This window comes from Cucumis melo, chromosome 6, assembly GCF_025177605.1.
Source record: "Cucumis melo cultivar AY chromosome 6, USDA_Cmelo_AY_1.0, whole genome shotgun sequence".
Taxonomy (NCBI): Eukaryota; Viridiplantae; Streptophyta; class Magnoliopsida; order Cucurbitales; family Cucurbitaceae; genus Cucumis; species Cucumis melo.
Genome location: NC_066862.1, coordinates 8,063,912 through 8,080,307, shown reverse-complemented (window position 1 = coordinate 8,080,307; position 16,396 = coordinate 8,063,912). Strand labels below are relative to the sequence as shown.

General features: G+C 27.5%; 1 protein-coding gene across 1 annotated transcript; it reads right to left on the bottom strand.

Moving 5' to 3' along the window:
- Nucleotides 1-558: 558 nt before the first annotated feature.
- On the bottom strand, nt 559-2,297 carry LOC103484149 (ethylene-responsive transcription factor CRF4-like). The gene has a single exon (XM_008441105.3). The coding sequence runs from the start codon at nt 1,865-1,867 to the stop codon at nt 884-886; it is 984 nt and encodes a 327-aa protein (XP_008439327.1). The 5' UTR covers nt 1,868-2,297; the 3' UTR covers nt 559-883.
- Between the last annotated feature and the right edge of the window lie 14,099 nt (nt 2,298-16,396).

Genomic DNA, 16,396 nt, shown 5'->3' with positions numbered 1-16,396 from the left:
ATATTTTCCTTAGGGGAATTTATTTTCTACCATGCATCAAACAAATTTCTGTCCATAATTAGGTAAAATAAGTATAATTTTCGACTAACGGTTTCGAGAACATTTAAATACTACCCATTTAAAAAAACTTAAATATGAGAGATTTCCATATAAACATGAAGTTACCAAAATTAAAGTTTATGTATTTAAATTGGCGTTACTTTATGACAGAGAAAAAGAGGAAGAGCCATTTTGTCTAAGTTGACATTTTCTTCCTCTATTGGATTACCATTAATCACCTCTCCTAATCACACACTAAATTAATTTTTATATTAAAACTAATAATGCTCCATTTATTTCCTTTCCAATAAGAATATAACAGTATTATTATTATTTTATTTTATAACCATACAACAACATTTTCAGTCTCCATGCACAAGAAAATTTGTTATTATTAAAGATATATATATATTCATTTTTCAACTATTTAATGACCCTTTAAGTTAAGAAAGGTAGAGATTCTTTTAACTATTTAACCCACATTCATCCATGTTGTAATTAGTTGAATAGAGAACAAAATTAGATTTCGAAAATTGGAGATATATAATTATACAAAGCTCTTCCACATTATACACTCTTAAATGACAAAGCCTAATTATTGACTTAAATCAAAATTTTAAAAAAGAAAAGAAAAAAAAAAAAAAGAATAAATATCTCTAGCAAAACTGGTCCACTCAACTTCCCAGAATATGTAAACAGGTAAGGAAAAGTATACCAAAAAAAAAATAATAATAGTAAAGCAAACGTCGCAAAATTGGCCTTTTTTGAGAAATGCGTCCATGGGAAACAAAATTCCGCCGACATAACGGTGGTCCGCGGCCGTCGGCAGCCCATGGTCCGTCGCTTACAAAACCACCAAAGGGTCCGACCCAGTTAAAATATCTTGGAAATAGTCATCGCCCCCTTGACCGATCGAAGAAGAAGACAACAATGGAGACCCAAAATCTTCAGGCAAGTTGGTGAAAATTTCACTGAAATCATCGTTCCATATGCTGTCTTCGAAGAATAGTGGCTGGTCGTCCAAGAAGATCGGCGATTCGGGGCTTGGAAACTTGAAATCATAGTCGAATCTGGGGAACTCGGTGTGGTACTCCTCTGAGAAAGAAGTTTCGCCTTGACATTCGTGAAATTGATCGTCAACAAATGGCGCTGGCGGTTTCTGCAAGTCATCGGACTTTGGGGGTTTTTCGGATTCTTCCGGTGACGGTGTTCTGAAGTGAAGAACCGAAGTCGGCGATGATAAATTGTGAGACTCCTCACTGGAATCGTAATAAGAACCGGAAACAGATGGGATATTAGTCGTCTCAACTTCCTTCTCCGGCATCGGAACCGCCGGAGGTGTTGCAAAGTTCGTTAAAGCATCCGGTCCACGGAGCTGAATGGCAGCGTTATCATAAACCATCGCAGCTTCCTCCGCCGTATCGTAAGTCCCAAGCCAGAGCCGTACACGACGAGCCGGATCTCTAATCTCCGCCGCCCATTTCCCCCACGGCCGTTGCCGTACACCACGAAATTTCTTCCCATTCGTAGGAGGAACCACCTTCCCCTGGCGCCGAAACTCAGAACGGTCACCGGCAGGCCTCTTCCGACAGCTGGGTAGAAGATTATTCCGACACCCACTTTGGATTTTGATCTCATTGATGTATTTCTTCACTCTCTGCCTCTCAAAAAAGTCATCTTCATCACTGGATGAATCCGTGGCATCAGGGTCGGTTACCGAAATCCGCACGACTCTACTTTCGGATTGGTGATGTTTCTTAGCGGAAAATTTGTTGGTGAAGTTACGGTGCTCTGTGAATTTAACAGGAGAAAAAAGAGTATCCTCCATGGCAGATTCAGCATCAAACTCCGGAAGCAATGGGGGGATTTTATAGGATAAGAAAGTGGAGGCAAAATAGGGTAAAGGGTAAGTAAGTCAAAGAAAAACAGACAGGTTTTCGTATTTTGGATTCACACTGAGGAAAAAGGGAACTAAAAACGCCACAGTGAGGAACAGGCTTTGGTGTGACTGTGTGTTTTAGTCGTGTTGTGAAGGGATGAGGAGAATGGGATATTAAATATGAAAAGGGTTTAAGGGGATGATGATGATGAAGAAGAAGAAGAAGAAGAAGAAAGGTTTTTGAGAGTGTGAGAGTTTGTGAAGAAGAAGAAGAAGGTCTGTATGAGTATTTATTGAGACAGAGAGAGAGAGAGAGGGTAAAAAAGTACTGTTAAGTGTTAGAGTGTTGGGCAGAAGGAAAAGAAGTGAACAACCACCATAGCAATGCTGCAATGGAATCCAAACACACTGAAATCCCTGTTTTATAGGATCCCAACACCCCAATTTGGCAACTCCACAATACTAACTCCTTTATTCACATTCCCTTTCTCTCCATATTTTTACCCTCCCCATATTTTTCGTTAAAACTTTTTTCCATTCCTAACCCATTTTTTTTTCTATAATATTATATTTACCATTTATTTTCTATAATATTATATATTTACTTTTATCCTTGCCTTACTTTAATAATATTTAGTATAATCTTTGTTCCTGAAAAGTTCAATTTTCTACCATGTCATACTAAAAAAATTTCACTCTCACCCATTAATAGATGATCTTAAGATTACTCAAATATAATTATAATAAAAAGTATAAGAACATGAATGTTTGCGACAGTAGTATAGGTTCAATATTTATTTTGACTTTATAAACTTTGAAAGTAAATAAAATAACACCAAGTTTTATTTTAAAACTAATTAACAAAAAGAAAATAATTTTTTTTTTTTTAAAAAAAGAAGCATGAGGTATTAAACTAAATGTTTAAATAAAAAGAGAGGATGAAATAAAAGGGGCAGAACATTTTTCATGAAATTAGAGAGTAAAGGGGCGGGGGGTAAATTTATTTTGACCGAAGAAGGGGGAGTGGGGTGGGGTGAGAAATAAAATAGGAGAAGGAAGGGTAGAAAGGTAAAAAGGAAGGGGTGGGGAGGGGAGTGTTAGGTCGGTTAAGAAAGGGAGTGGAAAGATTCCGGTGATGAAAGAGTGAGGGGCGCCGCATCTGAAATGGAGGAGGGAGATTGTGACACGTAAGTAATAAGTGGGGCCGTGAAAGAGACATGGCCCAATCGGACAACATCATATGGGGTGGTGACTCAGCAAGTGAGTCATCTCGAGTTTCGTGGTGCCAGTCACGTGACCCCCAAGATACCCGCCACCCGGTCCAGTTGTTTAATTTAAATTAAATGGGTCAATTTTTTTGACTCTATTTTCTTTTTTTAAAAGAAATTTAAATATCAAATAATAAAATAAATATTTTTCACTGTTAAATAGTACACTCTGTCCCCTCACTTACTCCTTAAATTACCATTAATCCTCCACCCTAATAACGGGAAAATCATATCTTTTCTTTTACTATTATTTTTCATATCAAATTCACACAGCTAACTCTCCTCTGCCTTCCTATTTTCCTTTTTCTTTCTTTTTCTTTTTCTTTTTCTTTTTTAAAAACGGAAGTTCTTTTTTTTTACTTTCTTTTCTTATTAATTAATTAATTATTTATATATATATATATATTAAAGTTTGAAAATGGCGTTACTACCCTTCTCTTGTCTTTTACCGGGGCCATTACCTTCCTAAATTATAAATTACATCTAACTAAATTTTATAGCATTTAAAATATATTAATGTTTTCTTTCAAGAAACTTATAGTGTAGTATGAAAACCTCTATTTATTGCATGAAAGCCTCTATGCTTAAAAATTATATGAAGTCCACGTAGTAGAATATTGAAAAAGTTAATAAGTTAAAAATGATGTGCATATATAGAGGTAGGATGTACTACCTTGGCTTTATAAGTTTTTCCATTTGCTTCTCAATGAAAAATGATTGTTTTGATTTGATTGAAAATCTCACTCAAATTCCATGTCAATTCAATATATTAAAAATATGGAAAAAAAAAATAATTCTGGAGTTGTGCATGTGTTTTTGAACGGAAATATTATGGGAAATTCTTTTTAGAGCTTTATTTTTATTTTTCTACAAGGGAAATGTAAAGTGGAAATAAATACTGGGTAATATAAGAGTTATTATAACATTTTTAGTAAATAAAAAATAGGAGTTAGTAAAGTCCAAATTATTTACAAATATATTTGGAGTTGGAATGGAACATTTTAAAGAAAGAAAAGAAAAGAAAAGATGAAGAATGAGGGTGAGGTTGTTTGAAATGAAAACGTTCAAAAATCAATAATGATGAGATTAACTTAAAAGGAAATAATTCCCTTTTTCTTAGAATATGGAATAATATATAATCAAAGGTGATCTCATTTTCTTTATTGGACCCCTTCTCATTTATAAGTCTCTTTAATTTACAAAACTAATGAATTAATTTTAATTGAAATTCAGGGGAACCAATAGCGCGTGGCCGCGTGCCCATGTTCCTCCAAATAGACTTTACAATGTCCCAATACAAACGCCCCCCCTTCTCTCTTCTTATTTTCATTTTACTTTTTTTTTTTTACCCTTATAATTATTACGGCGGTCAAAGTTACTAAATATAATCACTTTTTTACTTAATTAATTTTATACCACTTTCTGCTTATATTTATCTTTGTGCCCATACAGTTAACAACTCTAGGTTGCATGTCACAACATTTTAAATATATATTTCTTTTTATTTTTTTTTACTATGTGGTTTTATTAAGATACTATAATTATACATTTTACGAACTAAATAAATTAGATTAGAGGACTTTCAAAATAAATGCACTAAAATGATATTTTGTTCCTTTTTTCAAAGTATTAAAACAGTGGAAGTTCAAAAATGTCTTAACAATGATCATGAATTAATTAATTCCACCATTTTACCACTTCACTTAATCATTTTTATTTGGTTAAAATATTGTTTACTTTCGATTTATTTTTATTTTAGCCTTGTTGATTTCAATGGAGTCTTAAACTTAAGTGATTTTTGTTTGTTAGTACAAGCGGGACGGAGGGATTTCAACCATGGTATCCTTCGAATAATGATGTCTTTTCGAAGTTAATTTTTCATTTAGTCCTTTAAAATTAGTATTTTTATCTAAACTGGTCAAACGATAATAACAATAATTTAATGCATGATTTTTTTTTCTTTGAGAAAAGGTAAGAGAGTACACATACACTATAGGTTAGATTTTTACAACATAACCTTTTGTTAAGAATATATTTTTTTTAAATCGCAAAAAAATTGTAAAAAAATATTTTTAAATATTCCATAAAATTATGATTTTTTTTTTGTTTTCTTATATTTTATATATAGCGGATGATTTTGCTACATATGGAAAAGATATTGAGTTTACACTTTAATTGTTTATAATTATTATTATTATTATTATTATTATTATTTTGCTTTTATCTTACTTTATTTTTTATTAGATTAAACTACAAAATTCGTTTATGAATTCTTAAAATGGCAAGCAATAGATTCCATAACTTGACAACTTAATACGTTTTATTTTTTGTTTTAATCATTTTGTTAATATTGTTTTTTCTTTCTTTAGACAATGAATAGAGTAAGTAAATCAAATTTATAGTTTAGTCTATAAAATTAAAATTTATATAAATTAAATGGGAGAAAAAAAAACTAAAATGGGAATTTAAAAAAATAATAATAAATTAAAATGATTATTAATATATATAGCAAAATTCATCAATCTATAGGCTTCTTAATTATTTTTTTTCTTGTTGTATTCATAACAATTCCCCTCTTTAATATTTATCTTAAATTTGGAAAAGAGTAAAAGATATTACTTTCCAACAAGTTTTTGTTTATAGATGCATTAAAAACATATTTCCATGAGTGCTCAATAATTTACAATATATATATATATATATATATATATATATATATATATATATATATATATATATATATATATATATATATATATATATATGACAATAGATATATTTTTCCCTTTCAAAATATGTCTTAGCATGTTTTTTTCTTTTTAATTGAAAACAAAGTTTTAGCTTAGTCATTTTAACCTTTGATATGTTGTGCATGATGAAACATAGTTGTGCAAAACTAGATATTTCTTTTTAAAATTTTAAAATTATTATTTTAGTAATAATTTGAATTTTGTTTTAATTTGATTCCAATTCTTTTTTATATAATTATTATCTCTATATTTTTAGTAAGTCAATCTTAAATATAATTAGATGTGTTTTATATCTATTTTCATAATCTATAAAAGAGATATTTTTAGAGAAAAAATATCTGAGGAAACCATCAATAAAAGAAACTAGTTATCATTAATTTTGAAGACTTGTTTAAACTATAAAGATTAAAATTGTACCATTCGAAAATTACATAAATTTAAATGTTTTAAAACAATATTTTTTGTTTCTAAATTTTGATAAAAGTAACAACTTAATCCACGAAATCTAGTTTGTAATGATTTAGATCTTAAACTTTCGATTTTGTATCAGTTTAGTCTTTATAGTAAGTATCTAATAATTTTATTATTGTACTTTCAAATAGGTTTTTTTTTTTTCGAATTTTGGAGATTATTATTGGAAGTATCTCCATATAAATGCATAAATAAATAAAGTCCAAGTTCTGTTTTAGAGAAAGTTGATAAGAAAAAAAAAAGGATTAATTTTAAATGTAAATTCGTGGAAATAATATTAGCTAAGAAGAAGAAGAAGAAGAAGAAGAAGAAGAAGAAGAAGTGGGTTTGTTGTTGGAACACGTGGCTCATGATGGAGGTGGCAGAGAGGGCACACACGAGCGGGGCCCATAGAAAGCGTGATGATCCTCGTGATAAGTCATGGACCTTCAACACAGTGTATGATTACCCACAAAGAAAAATTTGTGGTTATTTTATTTATTTATTTATTTATTTATTTTTGACCGGAAACCGGAACTTTCGGTTCCCTGACGTTCGGTTTGTGTTCCATCATATTCATAGAGTGAGTAGAGGGAAGTCTGAAGGATGGGTTCCACCTCCACCACCTCTTTTTCCCATTCCTAATTACCAATCCCCCACTTTCCTTTCCTTTCTTTTCCCTCCTTAAAATCATAATAAATCAATTAATCTCATTTTTCAACATTTACTATTATATTATTGTTTAATTGCCTCAAGGAATTATAAATAATCCTTTCCTGATTTTCGGATTATTGTTTTTCCCATAAATATTTTTATGAAACGGCCTAATTTTCGAACCAAGAACTGCAATAATTCAATGATAAGAGATATAGGGCTAAAGAGAATAAGAGAGAGAGAGAGAGAGAGAGGTGTTTGTGTTTGTGTTTGTGTTTGTGTTTCATTCAAACCAAACGGTACAATTATTCTGCATTTTTTAGATCTTAACTAAATTATTATCATTGCCAAATCTATTTTTCATTCGATATTAATTTTCAATTAAGTGTGTTTTCTTTCTTTCTTTCTTTTTTTCCATCGTGTGAGTTTTATTATCTCTCATTTATTTGTTTTTTAGATTCTATTAAATCTTTCAATTAGTTATTTTTAGTGATGTTAATATTTGGATTTAAATTTTATTTTAGTTTTTAACTTTTGAATATTGTTTTTATTTTTATCTCTAAATATCCGTAAATGTTTATTTTAGTCTATAAATTCTTTTAAATGGTTTCTTTTATCATCTTATTAAGATTTTTGTTAGTTCTTTAACAAAATGACACATTTAACAAAAAAAAAAAAAATTACAATTTCAATGTTGAATAGGCATCATAGCATAGTTCAATATTTTGGTTGTTTATTATTTTGCCGTAAATAGTTGTTGCCTTTTTATTTCAAATTTATCCTCCTCACCACATATAAAGTTAGAGAAAGTCTAAAATAGAAAATGACGTCAAATACTATTGAGCTAAGCCAACCCTTTAAGATAAAAAGATAATCAAATTAGTGTAATTGAGATAGTTCTATCAAATTTGATAGAAAGTTCCAAAGTTGACGATTTAGGTCTCGTTTAGTAATATTTTTGTTTTTAAAAATCAAGTCTATAGACACTACTTTCTCTTTAGTTTTTTTTTTTTTTATATTATCAACTTTTTACCGATGGTTTAAAAAATCAAAACAACTTTTTGAAAGCTAAAAAAAAAATAACTTTTAAAAATTTATCTTTGTTTTTGGAATTAATCACTTAGGAATTTGACCATTGTGGAGAAAACTATAAATCATCGTAAAAATGAAAAAAAAAAAAAGCTTAATTTTCACAAAGCAAAAACAAAAAAAAGAAACGGTTACCAAATAAGAGCTTAACTATTCATTTTAAGTTTGGAAAGAATTTGATTAGTCAACTAGATTCGATCGTCATTAGCTCGATGGTTTGAATTTTTCTCGAATCAATTAATTTGTAGGCCATTATCAAGTTTTGGTTAAGTTTTAAGCCCTTTTTAATTTGACTGAAAGATTACTCTCAAACCAAAAAATACACACACAGATAATATATATATGATTTAGTTATGAAAAGTGGGTAATGTATGAGAGTTGTAAAACCAACACTAACACCAATAAGAAAAAGTATAGGTCGACCAAAAAGTAAGCACAGTACAAATGTCGAAAAATCAATTAGTAAAAGAATGTATATACGGAGAAAAGTGAGAGAAAAATATGCCATAAACAAGTAAAAAGAAAAGAAGTGCATTAGTCGTTATTAAACAAAACTACAAGGCAAAGTTTTTTTATAAGAGGTGGTAGAAATAATAATAATAATAATAATAATAATCATAATAATAATAAAATGTACGAATATAATACGAAAAATCAAAATATTTATAAAATATCATAATCTATCCACGATTGATGCAATAGATTATTAATGTGTCTATTTATATCATAATACTTGATATTTTACTACATTTATAAATAATTTTAAAAGTCTTGTTATTTAAAATAATATTTATTAAAAGAACGAAAAAAGAAAAACAAAGAAGAATATTTCGAATACCCATATTGATAATAATGGGTAAATATTAGAAACGAAGGGAAAATTTGTTTGAAATCCATAATAAGCTATATTCATGAATTTCGAGTAGTCGGACAAGAAACTCTTGTAGCCAAACAAGAGACAAGTACAAATATAAAAGCCCACCATGCATGTTATAGCATGCTTGTACGTAAAATATCCAACTTTCATATATCATATATCAATATATATATATATATATATATATATATATAAATTATTCATAATTTAATTAAATATATTAATTGAACTTTGTATTGTCAACATCAAAATGTGTCATGACCCTCATGTGTTAAAAGATTGTGCCTTTTTTCCCCCCCTTGGAAACTATATATATATGCATTACAATTTATGATATGACTAAGTAAGAATATTTCTCCTTCTCGTGATATATATATATATATATATATATAGAATAGTTAGGGAAGTTGAGAATAGCATTTATTTTTGAAAGAGAGAGAGAGAGAGAGAATTTGATTGGAAGAATAGAATTAATTAAGAGAATTAATATAAGACAAATTAAAGGGGTATTAGGTTGTAAAGCATTTAATTGAGTCAAAATGTATATATTTCAAACAATGCACCAAATCCCACAAAACCAGCTACATAAGGTGCTGTCTTGTTTCGGTTTTTGTGTCCAAACTTCCCCCCCATCCACTTTTCTTTCTCATACTTCAATACTTATACATAGGTAATTACTTCAACTAGTTTCAATTATTTCATACAAACTAAATTTTCTTTTCAAACTCTCCTGTGTAACATTTTATTAATCTTTACATTTTTAATACACAATTTAACTATTCTATTTCTAAAAAAAATTATATTGATTTTTTTCTATTTATGGTACAAAATATAAGAAAATTTGTTTTAAATAAAAAATTATTGAAAACTTTTATAAATATAACAAAATTTTGGTTTATATATTTGATAGACTACTGTAGATTTAGACATCTATCATTTTATTTTTATACGGATTTATCATGAAAGAAAAGTACAAATTTTTTATATTTACAAATAAGTTGACTCGGTTTCATTTGTTATATTTAAAATCACTCTTTAATTTAAAATGACGAATTTATCATTAAAGTAAACTTTTAAAAATCATTTTAGAAAATATGGAAATCGAAAAAGGGAAGTAATAAATTTGGTTTTACTTGGTGCAAAAGTTACTGATTTGAGAGTGAAGTGTGATATTAAAGTTTCATGGTTTTCTTTTTAGACCGTTTATGTTCGATTTTCATTAATTTTTACGGTACTCAAAAATATGAAAAGCAATCCATATTTTTAAAATATGGAAAATTAATAAAAGAAAAATAAAATTAGTATTTGAAAGATAATTGAGTGGTAAGAATTGTATGTAAAGTGAAGTGGGAAGTGTATTAATATTTAGTTAGTATTTTGGAAGCCATTTTTGAATGAAAGATATTAAAAGTAAGAAAAAAGAGGGTGAAATTTATTGAGGCAAAAATGGGAAGGAAGTTAGGGATTGGGTTTAGGGACAATATGAATTAATTGAAGTCAAAGGGATGGAGCATCAAGTCCAAGATATTCTTCACCTTTCATTGTTTAATTAATTGCCTTTTTTTCTTCTTCTTTTTTTTTTTTTTTTTTTTTTTTTACCATTTTGACAATAATAATAATATTAATAATAATAATAATAATAATAATAATAATAATAATAATAATAATAATAATAATAATAATAATAATAATAATAATAATAATAATAATAATAATAATAATAAATAAATAATAAATCCAATTAATGAAATGATAATAATAATAGAAATGAAAAGGGTTAGATGACCTTGATGTTAGTGTAGCGGCCGGCTTATCATCCTCTTTGTTGTCCCTTCTACATTTTTCAATCCAACCTTTCACATTCAAAATCAAAAATACAAACTCTCCTCTACTTCTTATTATCACCATATTATTTCCTTTTTTTAGCAGTTTCTAAATTTCTAACTTCTTTTTATTTTTTCTTTACTTCTTCTGTTTTATTTTAATTCATTAGTTAAATAAAATGTCTTTTATAAAGTTTTCAGCTTTTTATTTTCACGCAATTTACTTAATATTTTACTATTAATTAAAGATGTAGTACTATTTATAGTAGCACTTTATCTATATATTGTATTAATTAACAATTGTATCCATCAATCACATTTGTTGAATAAGTAATATTTATTTATCATAGTTATTAAATAAGATTATATGTAGATATATGTAATCTATGATCATGTTGTTTGTTTATTTCCTTTTTTCAAATGATTGTTATAATATGTATGACCTGCTTGCTAGGGAATATCAATGAACATGATTATTGAAATTGCTAGGAAATTCAATGATAACTGCATTGTCACAAACAGTTTATAGCAAACCTTGCTAGAAAAAGATCAGAAAGAAGTGAGTGATTTGAGTTTAGAACCTCGATTTTAATGGGATCTCAAATCCTACAAATGAATAGGTAGAGAACATCGTTTAATAAAAACTTGTGATGCAAAAAGCTATTTTTACAAAGAGTCAAATGTTATGATGTAACACCCGAGAAGATTTGAGTTCTGTTTCAATATGATTTTTAGATTTCAAAATGCATGCTACATTTTTAATGTTTTAAGTTTGAGTTTTTTTTCTTCTTTCAATTGAATGTAGGGTTTTAATTAGAAGGTTACATTTTTACTATTGAGTTATTTGAGTTTTGTTTCAATTTGCTGCTAGATTTCAAAACTTACACTTTTATATAACATTAACTTTTAGACTTTATTGTTATATTTAGTAATTGAATAAAAGAATTATAAGAACGATAATTAATTAAGTTTTATATTTCTTCATTGTTTATTAAAACTATTTTAAATTTTTTCTTAAATTTATTCATAGATATCGACGTCAAAAAACCGAAGTAAATATCTAGTAAAAAGCGAGGTTAAAACTATAAATTTTGAAATCCAGAAGCCAAAGTGATATAAAGATAATATTTCAATAATAAAATTGTAATATTTTAAAACTTAAAAGTAAAAATCAACGATAAAAACTAAATAGGAATAAGAAATTAAAATTATTTTCCCTAATAATAACACTAACAACAACTTTTAACTTTATATTAGGTGAAGAATCCAAACATTAGAGAAGGAAAAAAGTCTAATTACCCCTAGCTATTATATATGTTATTTATTAAAAAGTGTTGATAATATATATTCTTATGTAACTCTCATATACATTAAATGTTATGTAAATTGAAAGGATGAATCTGTACCACATTAATATATATAACGTCTCATATCGAAAACATAAAACACACAGTGATCTCTAGATAAACCCAACAATTTCTTTTTTCTTTTCTCTTTACTAACTTTTGGAGTTAATTAAGAAAAATTAATCCGTGGGTAAAACTATCATCAAAAGAAACAAAAAGAGTTGATATTATGTTATAAAAATAATCATGGGAAGAATTAAAAAAGAAAGAAAAAAAAAGAAAAGAAGAAGATGAAGTGTAAAGATCTATTCTAAAAAGGAGGGCCTCTATTGGGGTTCACAAAGAGTTCATAAACATTTTGAGAGGAAAAAGGAAAATAAATATTAATTAATTAATTAATTAATTAATTAAGAATTAAAGAATTAATAATGGTGGGATTTGGATTTAGTGTGTAAAAGTGTAATGGCCACATTCATTATATGCAAAAACTTAGCTCGAATTTTGATGGTAACATTTAACATTTATTACACTCTCTGTCGTAGTTTGTTGCAGTCCATAAGCTTAATTAAAACCCTAAAATTAAATATCATATCATATTCTTTCAATTAAATCTCTCCTCTTTCCTTCACAAGCTTCACTTTGAAGCAAGAGATGTCGGTCTCTCTATTTTTATTTTCATTTCTTTGTTTTCTATTTTCCTCCATCCCTTATCTGATTCAATTTTCAAGAGATTTTTTCCATCAAATTTCATGGTGGAATTAACAAACTCATGTTTCTCTCCTTTATATATATATATATATAAAAAATAGAGTTTTTATTAATTTCTACATTTTATGACAAAATTATATATATAATGGGGTTGATGGAGGATGAGGAAATAATTAATGATGCCTTCCATTTCTCTTAGTTTGTGATATTTTGCATTTTTGAAGATATGAAGTTGGGAACATCATTGTTAATTCTTTGTTAAGTTTTGTTTAAGCATGCTTAATGCAAATCTAAGTTTTCAGAGGATTAATTTCATTTCACTTACCTCTTGAGATAACATTGTATATACGTGTGGTATGATTTAAGGATTAAAATATTTATGGATGTATCTAAAGATTTTATGTTGATATTAAATATCTATAAATATTTCCAACATCTTTTATAAATATACTTGTAAATGACACAATATAGCATCTATATAGTTTAATATATGAATAGAAATATTAATAACCATGTATTTCTAACTTAATTTTGGAGTAGAAACATCCTAATTATTAATTTAGATAAATTTATAAATTTAGTGTGATTTGTAAAAATGTTCGTTGATATCAATATGTTCATTATTAACATTGACATCAATATATATATGTGGTGTAATATGATGTTTTTAAAAGGATGATATCACCTGCTAATTTGGACTATAAAGAAAAGTTAAGAGTATTTTATAATAAACTTGAAAAGATTATACAACGTAGATGAAATTTGGTTTAAATATAATTAAGGGGAGGGTAAAAGTTTAAACAATAATTAAATAAAAGAAAACCTATTTTTGATGGTTTAATAGGGGGGTTTGATCAAAATCAAAAGGTTCCTTTTAGACAACTTTAATTTGTTCTATAAAGAAAAAGGTCTAAATATAAGAAATTGCTTTTAGAAATGTGTTTAAAGAAAATAAAAAGGTTTAGCACATAAAGAGAGTTAGTTAGAGGGATTAAAGGTGAGCTTTTTTTTTTCTCTTCATCATGGGTTTATTATTTATTTGGTTGATCATTGACCATAATCAATTCAATTTTATTGGGATAACAATATGGCTTTTTTTTTTTTTTTTAAATTTTTTTTTTAAAATTTGTCATGGTTAACTTACAAACTTTTTAATATGGACTTTTAGTCTTTGTAACTTAAACCTTTTTTTTTTCTTAATTAAAAAAATTATTTTTTAGTATTAGTTTCTGAAACACATCTAAATAGTAAATAATGGTTTTTTTTTTAAAGAAAATACATTTATGCTTTCCTAAATTTTCAAACTTTCATATATATGTTTTCTCATTGTTGTTGTTTTAATAGTTGTACGTTTAGTTACATTTTCTTAAAAAAAAAAAATTTAGATACAAATTTTTGTTGACCAATTTTTTTTTTCTTTTTACCTTTGTTTCTCTTTTTGATATATCATAAGTTTAGTAGGTTGTTAGAGTTTTGTTGTGGAGGATGATCGATAGAGTTGGTGATTGAAGTTGGCCATTGAGATTATTGTTCATCGAAGCTTTGGTCGACGTGGATGTCAATTCCATGGGTTGGATGTGTGAAAGATACGATAACTGAAGTTTGAAGTTTGGTCACAAAGGATTGTCGTTGGAGCACTGTTCCCGATGATGATTGTTGCGAAAGCGAGGTGATGATAGTTGTTGATGGTAGTTTTTGTTGTTGAAGTTGGACGTCTGAGATGATTGTTAGAGGTAATTGTTGGAGTTGGATATTAAAAATGATCATTTTAAAGCATGTCTTAAATGATGATTGTTATTGGAATGAGATGAAAGTCGTCGACAATGGGAGGGAAGACAGAGAAGGAGAAATGTGGAGTTTCTCAATGTAAGTAAACATTATTAAAGTTGGTAGAGTAGAGTTATTTAATATTGACTTGTGAAGTCGGTGGGTCAAACACCGAATTTAACCAATTCAACCCAACTTAAATAAGTGGATGAAGCCCAAATATTTTAAAAATCATACTAATTTTAAAAACTAAAAAAAGTTAATTTCTAAAAACCTTGTTTTTTATTGGACTAAGAACCGATGTATTTGTTAGTTAATAGAGTTAATATATTAGAGTTTTTATTTGATTAATCATATATCAATTTTGACATCAACCATGTTTTGAACTAGCTTTTAATTAGTTCCTAAAGTTAAGAAATTAATTGATTTATCAAATAATCTCTAAATATATCTATAGAGTTGACTATTAAGCTGATATATTAAGATGATGACATCACAAATACATATTTTCTAAATGAGTTTTTTTTTTTTTTTGAAAGAAAAACTAAATTCACTAAACTTGATCAATATAATATACTAATTAAAAACTAAACGAATATATATAATGTATCAGAAAAAAATATTTTTATTTAGCCAAAGATAAAAGATAAAAAAAGGTAAATGTAGAAAATAGAAAGTTATTATTATTATTATTATTATTTTAAAAAAAGAAAGTATATATTATACAATGATTTGATGTCCGTAGCTAAGTCACAACCTCTCCAATTAATTTAAGTAAAAAAATTGTTTGGAAAAAAATTGCAAAGTAGGTGATGAAGAATACATATTTGTAAGTTTGTCCCCTTCCCCAATGACACCGGGGGGGTCCCACACACACGATTGTCGATAACAACCGGCTACCGGCGGCGTTCACGGCCAAGCTCCGGTCGTGCGAAACCTACCCATATCTATTCAAATTAATAGCAGTGTTTCTTATTTTTAAAAAAATACCTCCTCCCTTCCCCATGTGGTGCTGACGTGTCTTTTCTTTCTTTTTTTTTTCTTTAGGAATTCCAATCTTCCACAATAAATTCGAAATATACTTGTCTATACTCCCATCGTACAAAGTACTCTTCTCTTTTTTAATGTCTTCCACTTCATACCAAAATAAAACATGACACACTAATTTCTACATTTCTACCCTTTCATATTTACCATTTCTAATATTCTTTTCGTTTTTGTATTCACAAATTTGGTTTTCCATAATTCCAATCCATTTATTTTGGTACTTGTATTTTTAACTATTAGTTAGCAATGGAACTAAACTAAATTATCATTCAATATTATTAAAATATTAAACCTAATAATGAGAAAATCAGCTCAAAACTCTTAAATTATTTTTAAATAAATTTTCTTAGTTATTTTGAATTTAATTTGAAATGTTTTATTTTATTTTAATTTTTTTGGGGGTGAAATACAAAAAGATAAAAACAAGGAAGAGCTGAAATTGAGGGGATAAAACAGCTGCAGCTGCAGCTTCATAGTTCATAGTAATGTGAAATATTTTCTCTTGCCTCAAAAATGGGGAATTTTGGATAATAATTACAAACAAACATGTTTTTCTTTTTTCTTTTTAAATGAAAGAAACATGTCTTTGTTTGGTTTATTTATTTTATTTATTTTATTTTCACTTATATATATATATATATATATATATATATATATATATATATATATATTGTTGTTGTTAATTTTTGCAATTTCCAA

What these genes read in the sequence shown, in the direction of transcription:
- LOC103484149 (XM_008441105.3), bottom strand. Translation starts at nt 1,867, where the DNA reads ATGGAGGATACTCTTTTTTCTCCTGTTAAATTCACAGAGCACCGTAAC.